The sequence below is a fragment of the Medicago sativa genome, chromosome 5 (genome assembly GCF_051527215.1).
Source record: "Medicago sativa cultivar Bolivia chromosome 5, Bolivia_mono, whole genome shotgun sequence".
Classification (NCBI taxonomy): Eukaryota; Viridiplantae; Streptophyta; class Magnoliopsida; order Fabales; family Fabaceae; genus Medicago; species Medicago sativa.
The window spans coordinates 73,715,801-73,732,832 of NC_140753.1; the positions used below are offsets into that span (position 1 = coordinate 73,715,801).

General features: G+C 32.6%; 2 protein-coding genes across 8 annotated transcripts; one reads left to right on the forward strand and one right to left on the reverse strand.

Moving 5' to 3' along the window:
- The first annotated feature begins 900 nt into the window (after positions 1–900).
- Positions 901–5,099, forward strand: LOC146924862 (putative receptor-like protein kinase At2g42960). 7 transcript variants are annotated; one of them, XM_085709809.1, is made up of 9 exons: positions 901–1,358; positions 1,440–1,569; positions 2,195–2,914; positions 3,192–3,296; positions 3,450–3,572; positions 3,742–3,912; positions 3,997–4,126; positions 4,210–4,419; positions 4,709–5,099. In XM_085709809.1, exons 3-9 carry the CDS (start codon positions 2,265–2,267, stop codon positions 4,835–4,837), a joined length of 1,518 nt encoding a protein of 505 aa, XP_085565935.1. In that variant the 5' UTR covers positions 901–1,358; positions 1,440–1,569; positions 2,195–2,264; the 3' UTR covers positions 4,838–5,099. The 7 variants fall into 7 exon arrangements, with proteins under 7 accessions (XP_085565935.1, XP_085565937.1, XP_085565938.1 ...); XM_085709811.1 differs by having other exon boundaries at positions 2,199–2,914; XM_085709812.1 differs by having other exon boundaries at positions 901–979; positions 1,858–2,914.
- A 3,594-nt stretch (positions 5,100–8,693) lies between these two features.
- Positions 8,694–12,156, reverse strand: LOC146924863 (WRKY transcription factor 71-like). Its single transcript, XM_085709805.1, has 3 exons — positions 10,879–12,156; positions 10,262–10,402; positions 8,694–9,315 (listed from the first exon to the last, which is right to left on the reverse strand). The coding sequence occupies exons 1-3, from the start codon at positions 11,265–11,267 to the stop codon at positions 8,916–8,918; spliced, it is 930 nt and encodes a 309-aa protein (XP_085565931.1). The 5' UTR covers positions 11,268–12,156; the 3' UTR covers positions 8,694–8,915.
- Positions 12,157–17,032: the final 4,876 nt, after the last annotated feature.

Here is a 17,032-nt window from a genome sequence, read left to right on the forward strand (position 1 = left end):
TAAGTTTAGTCCTTACTTAATTTTAATAGCATTTTTAGTCCCTAATTTTGTTTTTTCCCCTGAGTATTAGTCCCTACCCAATTCAAATTTGTTTAATTTATGCTTAAACTCTTAAATTTTTGAACAATTTTTTGCAGACATGTTTAGAACATTACTAAAAGTTCCTCCGCAAAAAATTATCGCAAAATTTGATTTCTACATCCAGATTTTATTACTTTTTATCTTTAACTTTTGTCGTTTTAAAAAATTCATATTTAATTCATTTCATGTCTGAAAATTCTAAATTTTAGTAAACGAACCTTTCATAGTGTTCTAATCTTGCCTCAAAAAAATCGTTCAAAAATTTAAGAGTTTAAGGATAATTAATCAAACTTTGTTTTAGCAGGGACTAAAATTATAAGTAAATTTTTTTTATAGGGACTAAAAATGCTATTAAAATTAAGTAAGGACTAAACTTACAAGGTCGCTATTTTATAGGGACTAGAAACATAATTAACCCAATAATAAATCAACACGTAGTAAAGTTAATCCCTAAAATTAGTAACAAATTATATGCTCGCGAACCTTTTGCAATTTTGATACATTTGAAGACTACGACACGACTATTCACATATTAACAAACCGAAATGACTTTTACTTTTTTTTTTTTAATGATGTGAAACCATTTTTTGTTGAAATATTGAGTGTGGTGTGGATAGCAACCTCCTAAATTTTCTTCAACCCTTAAATTTTGGTGTTATGTCCAAAAACTAAAGCCCAAGTTGAAAAAAAAAAGTGGAAGAGAATGTGAAAAGTAAAGAAAAAAGTACCAAAGAGGGACAAGAATGTAGTAAAGTTTAGAGATTTACATGTGAATTTTCCTTTTCACACAAATAGGACAGTTTGGTCAGCAGACATGACATAAGCGGCAGCTAGATTTGGGGCTTACAGACACCTTCTCTTCTCTTCTCCTGTCTCTCTCTCTCTCTCTTGGATTAAGGTTCATCCTCCCTCCCTCCCTCCCTCCCTCTCTCACTCTCTCTCTACTCTTCTTCTTTTACATTGCATTTTTTTTCTTTTTCTTATTTTCAACTTTGTCACATAAACATCATCACTGTTCATTCTTTATTTCATAGTTGCATTCCCGTTACTCTCTCTCTCTCTCTCTCTCTCTCTCTCTCTCTCTCTACACCTTATTCTCCTCATGTCTTGTTCCTCTTCAAGACTTCAACTACAATACCCATCAACCATTTTACAATTTTGTCCTTTTCTCTTTTCCAAAACCTACTTTTTCTCTCAACCCCTCTTAATTTTTTCCATAAAAATCAGATTTTTATCTGGCATTTCCTTTAAAGTTTTGTTTTTTAATATCTAACCCTGTGAGTTTTTTGTTTTTTATTTTATTTTTATGGTTCATTTTTTTGATAAGTGGGGTGTCACTGAAATTCTGGATTTTGTAGGGTTTGTGTCTTCATGTGCCTGCTATGCACATTGAGCTTGTTAGGTCAAAAGATAGTGTGAAACTTGTTGCTTCTTTGTTTGTTCAAGGTAGAAGATCAAGGAGGATAGCTACCTTGAATCAACACAAAGGTATATGCTTTGTCTTTTTGGATAATGGATAATAATTATTTCACTTTAATTTTTTCTTTGCTTGGATCATAAGTGATGCTTTTCCAGTTCCTTTTTCTTTTTGGTCAGAATTGTTGTGAATTGTGATGATTAATATTTACCTTTACTTTTGCAATGAATTGTGAATTTCCTATATGTGCCTTTTTTATTGTTAAATATTTCAAGTATTACATTTTTTTTTTAATTTAAGATCAGATGAATGCTGCTTCTGATAATTCGATTGTTTATTGTATGTCATTGCCAATCAAGCTTATGTATGAGGTCCAGGGTTTGATCCTTACTGCTAACATTTCCCTCTCCCTCCAACAAACTAACCGGTAACGACTAATATTTGCCTATCCAGAGACAAAAATTTCAAGCTTAAAATCTAAATCTTCAAATTTAGCTTTTAGAAAATTTTGTAGTTTGGAATTGTCTTGAATTATAGTAATGCAGCAATTAGTGATTGGTTCTCTTGCTGGTTTTGGCTTATGTTAATGGGTTTGTTGCAAGTGCTAAATTGTTGGATGTAAATTAGAATGTTCAATCATGTGTGTGCATCAAAGCCTTGAAAAAGGGGTGTGCTTAACTAGATTCTTGTACTCAGATAGGAATGCCTTGATTCTATCAGCTGAAGAACTTTGGAGGGCACAGTTGTTTGATTTCTAGCAACGATTATGTCATCTAAGAATTCTTTGGATGTGGAATTGTCAAAGAAGACGTCATTTTTGGGTTTGAAAAGATGGGTTTTGATTGGGATAGGGGTTGGTGCATTTATAGTGCTGATTCTTTGTATATTGTCTATATGGGTGATGTTTCGGAGGAGGTCTAGGAGTAGGAGATCTCTGGATAAGTCCCAAATACCGGACGTGTCGAAAGATATCAATGTTGATAAGGTTGCGGTCCAGAATCCTCATGTTCAACCTGGAAATGTGTTTGCTCCTAATGATAATAATTCAGATAAGATATCGATTCACATGAGGACAGGCAAATTCAGCGATCCTGATAGTATTAGTCAGTGCAGCTCAGTTTATCATCACGAGAGAGGATTGAGTTCGCTGTCATGGGAAGACGGAAGCTCTGGAAATTTTAAGAAGCAGTCCACATTGTCATATGGAGGAGGGCCAACCACTGCCTCTCCTTTGATTGGATTGCCAGAATTTTCTCATCTTGGGTGGGGCCACTGGTTTACGCTTAGAGATCTGGAACAAGCAACTAATCGTTTCTCAACTGAGAACATTCTCGGCGAGGGTGGATATGGAGTTGTTTACAAGGGCAGACTGATCAATGGAACTGAGGTTGCGGTGAAGAAACTTCTTAACAACTTGTAAGGATATTTCATATTATCATCAAAGTACCCTTTTAATGTTTTCCCTTATCATGTTTTGACACCTATGAAGCATATACGGTGACACTAACACGTGTGTCGGTGTCAGACACTGGTAATAATTTGAGAATATGAAATAATTGAATGTAACCACATGTGTTGGTGTCAGACACATAGTAAATCAGAAGTGTCAGTGCTACATAGTGACATTAATCATAAACATTGGCTTCTTTTGAATCTTGTGTTTTTATTGTTATATTCCACACTGAATCTATAGGGGACAAGCAGAGAGAGAGTTCAGGGTTGAAGTGGAGGCTATAGGCCATGTAAGACATAAACATCTTGTGCGCCTACTTGGATACTGCGTAGAAGGAGTTCACAGGTATTCCTTTGGCCATTTTATGTTATGGTTGTGCTTTCACAAGCTTTTGGGGTTTCTGAGTGTCATATTAATTATACTTTCCCAAATTTAAACTGAACCTTTTCTCTATGTTTTGTTTCTACCTAATGAATGTACTTTCCAATTATTATTCAGGCTGCTGGTGTATGAATATGTGAACAATGGTAACTTAGAACAATGGTTGCATGGGGACAAGTACCAACTTGGGACACTTACCTGGGAGGCCCGCATGAAAGTTATACTTGGCACAGCCAAAGCGTAAGTTCTAATTTTTATTATTGCAAAACGTTTTCATGTTCCATTATTGATGTAATTACTTTCAGTATTTTGTGCATATCAAAATATGTGACAAATGTTATTATCAGTTTATTTATGTTTCTTGATAATATATGTTATTGACTTTATATTATACCATTGTTGGTTGAAGGCTGGCTTACTTACATGAAGCGATAGAACCAAAAGTTATTCACCGAGATATAAAGTCTAGCAACATATTGATCGATACCGAGTTCAATGCAAAGGTTTCTGATTTCGGCTTGGCCAAACTTTTGGAATCGGGAGAAAGTTACATAACTACTAGAGTAATGGGAACCTTTGGGTATAAAGAAAACTTCGTTATCTCTTTCCTTATTTTATTTAGGATTTTATACAATCAGGAACTTATGTCTGATTTGAATTTCAGTTATGTAGCACCAGAATATGCCAACAGTGGTTTGTTAAATGAGAAGAGTGACATTTACAGCTTTGGTGTCCTCCTGCTGGAAGCGGTTACCGGAAGGGATCCTGTAGACTATGCGCGTCCTTCTAATGAGGTGTGTAATCCTTAGAACTCTGCCAGCTTGTTTTTTCTTCACATGTCTGAACTCTGATGATATTTTGTTGATCATAATGACAGGTTAATCTTGTTGAATGGCTCAAGATGATGGTGGGGGCAAGGAGGGCTGAGGAAGTTGTGGACTCGAGGCTTGAAGTTAAACCATCTGCACGTGCTTTAAAGCGTTCTCTTCTGGTTGCACTCAGGTGTATTGATCCTGATGCAGAAAAGAGGCCCAAAATGAGTCAAGTTGTAAGGATGCTTGAAGCTGATGAATACCCATTTCGAGAGGTTTGCTTCGATACCTCATGACTTGTTATTATCTCGTAATTAATAAGTTTAGTTCACTTCACGACTCAAATGTCTACTTTATCATATTTTCCAACCTGTTTACCTTGTCTTCATTTGGTAAATTTACCAACAGCAAAAAATGGTAAGTTGGTCCCCTTTTGTATGTATCTTGTGTGCGTGCTTAGATACTAAGTATTGAAGTATATCTAATGACATAGAAAATGAGTCCTCATTGTTGTCAAATTACGAAAACATAAGCAAGATAACTGACTGATATACTCGCTTTCAGGATCGAAGGAATAGAAAGAGCTCAACTACCAGCTTGGAAATTGAAACAGTCAAGGATATTTCTGGTCCATCTGATGCTGAAAAGGCGGGGCATTCTAAAAGCTATGCGCCGGAAACAACTCAAGGATAGGATTGACAGCCACATACATAGCCTGCATGTACAATTCCTGTTGTACTTATACCCATTCCAGTAACTAATTTATACATCATATCTCCAAGTCTATGTATCCTTGAGAAATTTTGCTGCACCTGACAAGAGAATCAGACCAGAAAACCCATCTGGATAATGAATCATTTTTTTTTTATTCAAAGTGGCCAGACAGTGATAGTGTTGTACAGATTTCTGCTGAGTCTATCTTCTGCTTGCATGATTGTTCATTTTTTTTCCTCTACCCTTTCTGCTATTAACAATATTTATTGTTCAATTTATTTTTTTCATTTTTATATTGTGTTTATTTCAAACGGAACTTAATCAAAAGATAATTGGTCTTTCTTATGCATTAGTTTTTACTTGGAAATGCAAGGCAAGTGTCACACATACCTGAATTAACATGAGATTATTCATGAGAAATGCTCTATACCTCAATTGAGATAAGTACATGCGGTACTCATCCCACCAAAGGGGGGGAATCAAAGCCACCTAATAGTCAAAGCAAAGCAAAGGATTCAAATATCATTCATAATACAAACACGGTCCCCCTTTATTCCCAGCAAGGATCCACGTCCAAGATGCGACTTTAATATTTTCTACTAAATCCTCTACCATGTGATTCTTGGAAGAGAAAGTTACACCATTCCTCGCTGCACAAATCTTCCATAAAGTAGTGTGCCAAATGAGCATAAGACCTTTTCGATACTTTTTAATCCAAGAGGAAGATGAAAAGCAATCTAGAAGAGAGATTATGTTACCGGACAAAATGATTCCCGATCCAACCCAAGGAAAGATATGATATGATATCAAACCACCCCGCGAAATCACACCTACAATCTTGAGTTTACTACATGTGTGTGACACTTGCATTGCATTTGCATTCTTAGTAGTTAGAACTTTTTCAATTAGTGAATGGTCACTCACAAATGAAACACACTACATTACATTTTTCGGTTAATGTTTATTGTTTGAAAAAAATATAACTGAAGATTTTGGTGCAAAACAGTATTTCTTGTTGAAATAACAATATTAGTCTAAATTAAGATCACATCAAGCCTGAAAGTTAGGTATGGATAATATGCATCCAAAAATCCAACCATAACTATATGGTCACACACGTATATGAATTGAAGTCCCCTGCTATTTTAGTTGATGCTGTCCCTTTTCAGTTTCATATTCTTGCAAGCTGTAGATCAGATCATATGCCACCTTATTTTAACCAAAATACTGATTGATGCATGAAATGAAACCATAGCCATCAAGTCCTATCATTATCTTTCAATTCAAAAGATCACTTTAGTCTTTTCAAACCATCATTCCACTACACAAAGAAGATATTTATATTGGAGAATTTGAATTATCCTCTCATTTTTTTATAAGCATTCAAATTACCCTCTAAATTACATTAGTCATACAATTACTTTGTCCAAACACAATATTGAATTATCTTCGTAAAATTGAAGTGTGAATTCGAACTTGTAATAGTCATCTTCTCTCTCTTTGACCCAAAAAAAAAAAAAAACAATATTAATGTAAACTATGATTACATCAAGCATGAAAAGTTAGGTGTATATGTCCATCCACAAATCAAACTAAAAGTATGTATTGCACAAATTGTACACGCAAACACATACTACAAACTAAAGCGCCCAAAAGTATACTTGTTCTATTCTAAACAAAATATTCAATCAACCTAGGGGTGGCAAAAATACCCATGCCCATGGGTACCCGTGGGTAAAATCTATCACGGGCACGACGCGGGCAGCTAAACGGGTATCCACGGGTATAATAAACGGGTATTTGACTACCCATTATTATATGGATACGGACACGGATTTGATTGTACCCATACCCACGAGTACTCATACCCGATAATAAATTAAATAAATTACTAAAATATCCTTATACATCTTATCTTATTACTTAAAGTTGTTACCTTATTGAAGCACATTTTACCGCCCACGTAAGATTCTTCATTGATAACCTATTTTTATTTAGAATTTTTTTAATTCATCTTATTAAGTTCACTGTTTCCACTTCATTCACATCATAAAACATATCCTATGGATTATGTAAGAATCATGAATTTTTTATGGATTATGCATGATTTATGAAATTTTAAATGGATGGTGTATAAATGTTTAAAAGTTGAAGTTTTTTGGTAATTAAAAAAGTTATTATTTGTAAAAAAAAAATTCAAAATTTCATGGGTACCCATGAATACCCATGGTACCTCAATACCCGCGGGTACCCGTATAGTGGATACCCATGAGGGTACAGGGCGGGCACGGGTATCATATTTATCCAACGGGGCGGGGACGGGTATCATGTTATCCGTACCCATGGGTACCCATTGACATCCCTAAATCAACCTTTCATCTGCATATAGCAATATAGGTTCTTAAAAACTTTACCTTGATATGGATAAGTTGGTACAAGCTCACCATATCTAAGATAAATCACTTAATTAGAAAAATACCGAGGTATTAACCGATTAAATGTTCCATAAAATTAATGGGTCACAACGGTTTAAACAATAAGATATTATCACATTAGATTAAGGATCTTACCTTTTTGGAAAACTAATTTAAAGAATTTTCGAAATAAATGAATTTTATGTAGTATTTTGTCAAAACAATTTTTTTTTTTTTAAATACCACTTAAAAACTAAGAATTTAAAACTCTATACAACGTAAATTTCAAAATAATCCTTATATTATTTTTTTTTAATTTCAAAATAATCCTTATATTATTTTTTTTTCTTTCCAAATCATACAAATTAGTTCCGATATGTTTTAGAAAATTATACATTAGTCTAGTCCCTAATTAGTTTTTAAAAGTTTGCAAACTGGTCTTGATTTTTTTAATTTCGTAAACTGGTCCCTATTTTCATATTTCAAAATTGGTCCCTATTATCATTTTGGATCACTTTATATTACACATTTATATTTTTCCCCAAAATTTAAAAATTATAAAAATAGTCAAACAAAGTGTACGGGTACAGAATTTTACCATTCTATAAAATCAAAACAGAAATAAAGGGAATTGCCTAAAATTTTATTTCATATAGAATTTCCGGCTACCACATCGAAACACACTATGTCGCATTTAGAATTTTCTATCAGAGAATCTATTGGACACATAAAGTGGGTTCTTCCATTCCAACTGAATTTTCTCCATACACAAGAGCCAAATGATCAAACCTCCATGATCACTTGCTTAAGTGACCTTAATACCATACAGTTGGATCAATCCATCGTTATTATATCATAACTCTCACTCACTCAAGTTGAAAAAATAATGATAGATGGACACCTATAGGGATAGCCACTTGACACCCTACCACCATTGGTGTTGATTGATGGAGGTTGGCCAGTGATGCAGAGCTTTGTCAGATCCCTTGTGGTCGGTGGTAGAGCTCTGACTGTCCTACGGTGGTCGATGACAGAGCTTCGACGGTTCACGGTGGTTGGTCACTCTCCCACCACCGTATATGGAGTGTGCACCAAAATTACCCTAGAAAGGTTTTGAATAGTAACCACTCATAATAGAGGCTACGTACAAATGGATATGAATTGAAGTCCCTACGATATTAGTCGATTTTGTCCCTTTTTAGTTTTATACTCTTGCAAGTTGCACCTCAAATATGCCACCTTCTAAACTAGTAAAATAAATAAATAATGATTCATGAAATGAAACCAGCAAGTCCTATCAATATATTTCCCTGCAAAATATCAACATAGTATGCTAATTCTCCTTTCAAACCATCATTCTCCCCTCACATTTACAAATTTGAAACTAAATATAGACTGATCAAATGGAAAAACATTGAAAATTTTCACCAAATTCACCAAGCTATATATATGGTTAAAAATTAAGATCCAAGTGCATCATCATCATCCGCAGTAATAATTAGTTCTTAAACAAAGCTCTAATATGCATACAAATCTAGGTATACAGAACAAGTTAAGGGAAGCTACTACTTACTATATAGAGACTTAATTTATGGATATACTACAGATTCAAATGGGAAACTTTATTACTTTAGTATATAAGTTCAAGGCTCTTGTTTTCCAGGAAATGATGATGGTAGTAAATCTTGCAACAAACCATAGTCACGACGAAGTTGGAACTGCTGCTGCTGATGTTGTTGTTGCTGTTGCTGATGAGGTTGTGGAAGATTTTGGTGGAAAATTTGTGGATCACTTTGGCTATAAGTTGGAAGAAACTGAGAAAAGAAATCTTGGTGTAATCTTTGCTCCAATCCCATTGAAGTGGAAGCAAATAGGGATGGTGATGATGACAACAACATGGAGGAAGCATTACCCCTAAGTGTTGCTGGACAGTGATGGTTGTGTTGTCCTTCATATGTTGTCATCACAATTGATGGATCTTGGTATGATCTCTCCACCCTTTTCTTCACAATGCACTTCTGACTTGTGCATCTATAATAGCTCCTGCATTGTATACATATACATAAATAACATTAGTACTCTTAGACTTATGCTATGACATGAAATATGGAATAGGATTAGAGGTATATTTCTTGTGAAACTAATTTATGTATTAGTAGTTATATTGTTAATTTTTCTGCTCGTAATCCTCAGATTTTCAAGAGAAGTGAGAAACCTAGATCAGGGACGTTTCTGAGAATTTAGTGGCCTAGGGCTGATCTACAATTTGAATTAAATTTTCAAAGTGATTTTGACGGAAGAGTTTGGGATGATGAAAGGCTAGGATTTTGAACTCTTATAACATCACAATAAATTATAAATTGGTCAACAAAGAACTAAGTTTGTTACTAACAACCACACCTCCAATTAGAATTTAAGTAATTTTTTAGGGCCTAATGAACCCCAATTTATTTTTTTTTTGTTAGAACCTAAATTTCGTACTTATAATTTTAGGCCTAGGATGGCCACCCTCCTCACCCTGTCTCAGATATGTCCCTGACCTAGATGAAAGGTAATAAGTAAAGCATGACCAAAGATTTTTTAGTTCTCGAACTCAACCCTAAAGAGTAGTCATTTACTTGTGATTCATTAATCATTTGACTTCATTACGTTGTTGAATATATGTACATTTGTGTAATATGATCATATAAATTTCATTATTAAATATTTGAAAACAAAAACAAGTTTTAGAAATAGTAATTTGTATCTACAAAGGGTTGTAGAACTGTTTCAAAATCTTAATTATGCGAGGACGATCATATGAGTAGTTACATCAACTATGAGAAAAAATAAGTATATAGAAAAATAATTTAAAGAATGTGTATGTTAATATTAATGATTTTGACACTTAAGTTCCACAACCCTTCATCATTTTATTTTAAAGGTCAAGTTCCACAACCCTTAATTTTGACAAAAAATTACTAAATTTGAAAATTGGAAATAATTTAACCTTGGGTACGGACTATTCTTGACTGCTTTCTGTCCATATTTTCTCCATCTATATCCATCTTCAAGGTGATCAATCTCACTTTTAGTCAAGAATGCAAACCGTGGCTCTTTTACCTTTTTCTCTTTCTTTTTAGCCTTGTTCCTAAAATACACCAAACCATTAGACAAATTCACAACAATAGATACATAAATCTTGCATATAATAAAACTTGCCAAACTCATCATAAGAAATGTATGTACATTAGGGTTAAGTTCCTTTTCCACCATTTTAGTCATATATACACAAAAGTAACAAAACCTACATTCACACCACTGTACTTAATATAGACAAGATTGACTAGATTCAATTCATAAGAGACACTGAAAATGTCATAATTAGGTGTTGAAAATAAAATATAATTCCATTATAGTAATTCAATGAAAAATCAAAATTCTACCACAAAGTAAACAACAAAAAATCATGATTCCTAGCTACTCATGAATTAAAGGAATAGAAAAAAAAAAGAAACTATATATATATATATTTGAAGAAAAACCTTCTTACCCTCCATTGATCTATCAAAAAATCATGAAGAAAAAGGGACAAGGAAAGAAGAAGAGGTGACATGAAAAACCTACTCTTTCTTAGACTTTTCATCATCTCCATCTTCACACCCTAATTTTGGCTGCTTATCTTTTTTGTTGGTTGAGTTTTCTTCTATGATAGCTTCATTAGATGAGGATGATTCTGAAGATTTTGGTGTCTCACTAATCCCTACTAGTGATGATAAGTCTCCTGCACTAGATTTCTTTGTGTTGTTGTCATCAATGGAAGAAATCACTTCAGATGAAGAACAAGACAAGTCAAAGGCTTTTGATAGGGTGTTGTAGTCCATGGAACCATGTAAGTAGTCACTAAAACTTGTACTATGAGAAGAAGGATCAAATCCTTGAAAGTTTTGTGAAAATGAAAAGTTAGAGTGATTGAGTTCATCTTGATGGAAAGGATCATGATTCTCATTAGCCATGGAAGAGAGAAGAAAAGGTGAGTGAGGAGAGAAGGTTGAATTATGGACCAGAAATAAAGCTAACTTTTTTATGAGAATGAAATTTCAGCTATAAGACTTAATTTGATGGTTGCTTGTTATGAGAAAGAGAGCTTTTTTAGTTTAGAACTTTGTTTTTCTTCTTGATTTTATATTCCTCCTACTTTTACACACTCCTCCTTTAATGTTTGTAGGTAATTCAGCAGGGTTCTCCAACTTTCTATGGACAGTGTCTTTTTGATGTTTTCCGATTTTTAAAAATAATAATTTGTATGCGACTCTAGAGACTAATTTCTTTAAAATATATCGACTTTATATTAAAATGATGAATTGTATTGTGTGTGAGAATTTTTCATTGATCACATGTTTAAGAGACTTTGAATATTCACAACGTGTACATATTATAAAGGAAATAAAACTTTTTTTTGGTAAAAACTTTTTTATTTTGTTTAAAAAGTAAAAAAAGAATAATTTGCTATATTGTGGCGTGATTTGTGATCTATTCTTAATTAAGCCAATTGGTTGAAAGACTTAATTAGCTGTTTAACTGATAGTGACTTCTCGTACAACTAATTAAAGTATGCTCCTCGATATTAATTATTTATTTGATGATTTTGAATCTAATCAAAAAGAAAGAAAAATAACAAGTTGAGTGTAATGCATGCAAAAAATGTCTTTGTTTGTTTGTTATCAATGCATGATAATTTTTTGATAAATTATTGATGCATGATAATTGATGTTAGGAAAGTAACCTTTTTATAATTTTATTTTAAATAAGGCTATGTTAAGAAGAAAAATTATTGAAAACCTCAAATTTGCATTATGTGATCATATGAGCTCCACGTAATGGTTCGGTAGGATCTTAGGGTATGATATAGAGTTTATATATGGGGGTCCTTGAATATATAGACGTGACATAAACAACATATTATACATTTATACTAGATTATTAGATATAATTAGATGATATTTTTTTTATCATCATAAAAGGATAAAACACATTCATGTATACATAAATAACTATGAATATATACATACGACCCTTGTTGAAGATATTTTTTTTGAGAATGAGAGAGAAAGAAGAAGAAAAAAATAGTGTACAGGGGTCGTAATCACGTTGTTAACAAGGGGGGTGGGGTAAGTCAAGAATTTCGACTATACACACTTTGTTTTTTTGTATATTTGGGAGGATTAGGCTTACACGTGTTAGACGAATGGCACCGGCATTTGACCAGTTGCATGGCACGTGCGAAGTATTTGTATGCTTCTGTTCTACCACTCAAATTCTCATTTCTCCTCAGAAGAAAAGTTCTTGATATTATTTGTACCAATTATTTAAAATAGGTTATAGCCTTAGGTTTTTTCGACATATTAAAACAGTCACAACTACTTTTGCTTTGTGGCATTGGTGCCATTATATTTAGACTGTTAACATTATTTGCGTTATGTTTGAACGCTCCTTGTGCTAGATAGAATGTCTTTTCAGCAATATATATGTTATTTAGCCTGTTAAATAAAAACTTTTTAATGGAGAATATAACAAATTTGATGTAAACAATTTGACCCAAGTTTTATGTTCTTTATTGTATACCTAAGTTTATCTATTATATATTAATATTGAGCAATGTTATATCTCTAGAAAAAAAAATCAAGAATTCTTCAAGAATAAAAAACAATCAATCACAATGCACTATTTACCACAATTCAAGGAGGTGTGGCTGAAAAATAGGAAGTGAACAAATAAATCATGCAATTAAAACTTGCCACATGTGTCTTGAAAAATTCTTGATGCTATTTTTCTAGATAAATAACATTTTCCATTAATATTACTTAATGATTATTAAATATATACATCTATTTTGTCACGAAAAAGAAAAAAAAGCATATATGCATTCATTTTTGTTGTTGTTAAAAAAAACATATATATGCATGTGTGTGAAGAGTTTCCCTAGTCCACATTAGCCTCTTAGTGACTTGAACATTGAAGTGTTTGTATGTGTCAGACCATCAAAAACTAATTTAGGTCGTTGTCCTACATTGTAGGTTCACATTTCCTATCATAGTGCAAGATCAACCTCGGATGAAATATTGTAAATAAATTTAAATAAAAATTAGTAGATATGATTATATGAGTGTTCATCTTAATATTTTTCTCCAACCGATACCTATGAAAGAATTTATGCTGTTTCTAATCACGCCTATATACATGGCTATGTGTTGCTGAGTGGGATTTCACGTCACCTTCTTTTATTTTAGTTTTTTCCTTTCATTGCTGCCCGAAGTTTGTGGCACGCTTCTAGTTCCCTTTAGTGTGCCTTCACATTCACGTCAAATCAAATTGGGGGAAAAAAAGAGACGGTCAACATGTTATGGTATGCATTCCACTCCTTTCACTAGGATTACAAAACGGGTTGGCCCGTTTAAACCTCATTTATTGGGGAAGAGTTGAAAGGTTACAATTTTTTATTTATTCTGTAGACTCATTCGGATCTATCATGTTTTTCAAAGATTAAATTCAGTCTTTTACAAAAAAAAATAATACTCAAATTCTATCTTTACAATTTTATATAGGGGACATATTGATGTGTTAGTGACGTGTTAGATTAAAGAGATGATGTGTCAAATACAATTGTCTAGTTGGAAAAAATTGATGACATAACTTCTTTTTTTCCACAAATGATATACATTACGAAGGGAGGGGCATACGAACAACAAGAATAGAAACACACACTACTATAATTGTATTTGACGTAAGCATAATACTATTTATCTCGTAAAAGTGACAATATGGGAGAATTCTGATTCCTCTACTTAGGGCCTGTTTGGTTTGGCTTCTGAGAAGCAATTCTAGCCCAAAATCAATTCTCTACAGTGTCAAAAGCAATTCTAGCCAAAAACAACGTGTTTGGTTCAGCTTTTCAGAATTGCTTTTATCCTCCAAAATCAATTCTCCATGAAGCTACAAATCCTAGCTTCTAGCTTTTCTAGAATCAATTCTCCTTGAACAACGTGTATAGGTTTGTATATTTTATTATTACAACATGTTATTTTACTTTATTGCTCTTTATCAATTCTCATTCTTTATCAATTCTCATTTAGCTATGTCTATTTTAGTAATTATACATTCAAAAGCAATTCTACATAATTGCATCCAAACATAAATCATTTTGTTTAATCAATTCTACATAATTGTATCCAAACATAAATCAATTCTCTCAGAATCAATTCTGTCAGAATCAATTCTATCAGAATCAATTCTCTCAGAATCAATTATATTCAAAGCTGAACCAAACGGGCACTTATACTAGTTGTGACCTATAAAAAGGTGGAACTGTCTTGGAAGCGTTTTCCCACGTGTACTGCCAACCCATCCTTTTTCCTCGCCAACCCCTCATAGTCAGCAACAACGTGCCTATAAGGAGAGATGACTCGGTCAAGTAGTTGTAACACATACATCGTTTTTCTCGGATAATGGAAGCAAGAACTCGTTGGGTTGGGATACGTGCTCTCCCGAGATATATAATGTGTGACCCTTATTTCTCCTACGTTGCTAGTATGCAATGGGTCCGCCTATCTTCTTGACTGTACAATAGGAAAACCCAAAATTGTAATTTTATCCTTTGACATAAATCATATCCACACAATTGTCAAAACCATGGCTAACACCAATTCTTGTGTTTTGTTGCTAAATCTTTGTAATATTAAGTATTTTCAACCCACTTGGATTGGTCTAATGATGTTGACTTGAAACTTTGAAGCGCGCTCCTCTTCAAGGTCTCATGTTCTATTCTTCCTGATACCAATTTAGATGAGCTAGCTTAATTTCTTCAAAAAAGTTAAGCATATTCCATTTTTTCTAGTCAAAAAGTTTCCCTCCCATTTTTTAAATTTTAAAATATCATTTAAAAAAGGTTCAAATTAATCAAGCTCTAATTTGGATAAAAAAAAGTATCTCTGAATATTTTATTCACACTTTCTTCATTTAACCGTAATTTTTTAATCTAATTAACATTTGCTATTCAGATTGAGAGAAGGGGATAAAGCATGACATAGAAAATGAAATGCCACCTTGTCTGACCTTTCCGCCTTTGTCACCTCTCCTAGAATCATCACATATGCAGGTGTTTGACATACTTAAAATTAAGGTGTGATAGTGGCTAAAATTAGGATTTAATGGAGAAAATAAGTATAAAATATTTTAGTAGGAGTTTATTTGGCCCTAAATAAGTATAAAATATTCTTCTTGTTTGTGGCCCTAATAAGTACTATAAAATAAAAAAACGGGAAGGACTAATTTGGCCTAGATAAAAAAATTATGTCATCAATTTTTTTTCAACTTGGCAAATATACCCGACACATCATTCCTTTAACACATATATAATATCTAAAATTTTGAGTGAAAATATAGTTTATTTATCTCTTGTGGTCAACATTGATCTCACAATGCTCCTCAAAACTTTCCAACAAAGTGATATTTCACATTTGAGGGGAAGGATTGATAGGGTTTCAATGTAAGTAAATTAAGCGTCTCATATGAGATAAATAATTGATGTTGAATGTTATATATGTGAGAAATTTTCTAAACCCAGTGTATTAAGGTTCTTGGTTAAAACGTTGTGTCCATTTTTATTTATGAGATGAGATGAGATGAGATAAATGACTTTGAGCCCTACTTTCCAACATAAGATGTTTTCATTTAAGGTATAAGATATTTTTCATTAAGATATATTTTTTATAACAAAAATAAATATTTATTATAAGTTATTTTTATAAAAGCGTTTTCTTGATGTTTATTTTCATAAGTTATAATGAAAAACTTATTAAAATTTGCCAAAAACAATTTACAAGCAACTTTTAACGTGTTTGTAATTGCCATTATGTCGATATAAACTCAAATGTTGCACATAATAATCTCTCATAAGATAGTCATATATCAAAGTTTAGAGAAGTTGGTAAACCAAAGACTTTTTGTATGGTGGGTACGAGTCCATCAGTGACCACCACCGATTAAACTATCATAACACATTCAAAAATGACCCTACAGAGCACAGAACTGAAAGATACGTTAATAAAAGGACAGTTTAATTTGGTTTGATTTGATGGAAAGAAAAAGAAAAGATTTCATTTCATGAACCCGTACGAGTACATACATACACATACTCCTCGATCCTTTTCGCTATGCTTGGATGATACATACAATCAATACAATTAAACGAAAAATTGACATATAAAATTTGAATTAAAAGCACCAATTTATTTTTTCTAGGGCTTGTAGTTTTTGAAAGTTCTGTTTATCTTTTGGTCTGTAAAAAAGGTTTGAAATGATTTTTCTTATTCCTCTCATTTCTTATAAAGTGAAGCAACCTTGAATTATTGAAAAGGACCATTATAAAGGTGCTTAATTATTTTTAAAAAAACTTGCCTGTGAGTGTTTTTATTGGGTAGTTAACATGAATAATGAGTATCTTTCAAAAAAAAAAAAACATGAATAATGAGTAGTATTTATATATATATATATATATATATATATATATGCCTTTTATTTTTTTTGAAAAATATTTATACCATTTCTCTTCACCTTTAAAAGATTTTTTGTAGATTTAAAAGCATAAATGTTATTTTAAAAGATAAAATTGTTGATACATTTTTAATTTACGTATAGCACATGTAGTAGAGTATAGAGAGAGTATTTAAATGGCAAATAGGAAGGACTAAGTGCTTATACCTTATGAAAATTAATAATTAAT

Bases quoted from the DNA above. Each gene is read 5' to 3' on its own strand.
- LOC146924863 (XM_085709805.1), bottom strand. From the start codon at position 11,267: ATGGCTAATGAGAATCATGATCCTTTCCATCAAGATGAACTCAATCAC. The intron at 10,403-10,878 runs GTAGGTTTTTCA...GGTGTATTTTAG, and splicing joins GATGAAAAGTCTAAGAAAGA to GAACAAGGCTAAAAAGAAAG. The intron at 9,316-10,261 runs GTTAAATTATTT...TATACAATGCAG, and splicing joins AAGAATAGTCCGTACCCAAG to GAGCTATTATAGATGCACAA.
- LOC146924862 (XM_085709806.1), top strand. From the start codon at position 2,265: ATGTCATCTAAGAATTCTTTGGATGTGGAATTGTCAAAGAAGACGTCA. The intron at 4,127-4,209 runs GTGTGTAATCCT...TCATAATGACAG, and splicing joins ATGCGCGTCCTTCTAATGAG to GTTAATCTTGTTGAATGGCT. The intron at 4,420-4,708 runs GTTTGCTTCGAT...ACTCGCTTTCAG, and splicing joins ATGAATACCCATTTCGAGAG to GATCGAAGGAATAGAAAGAG.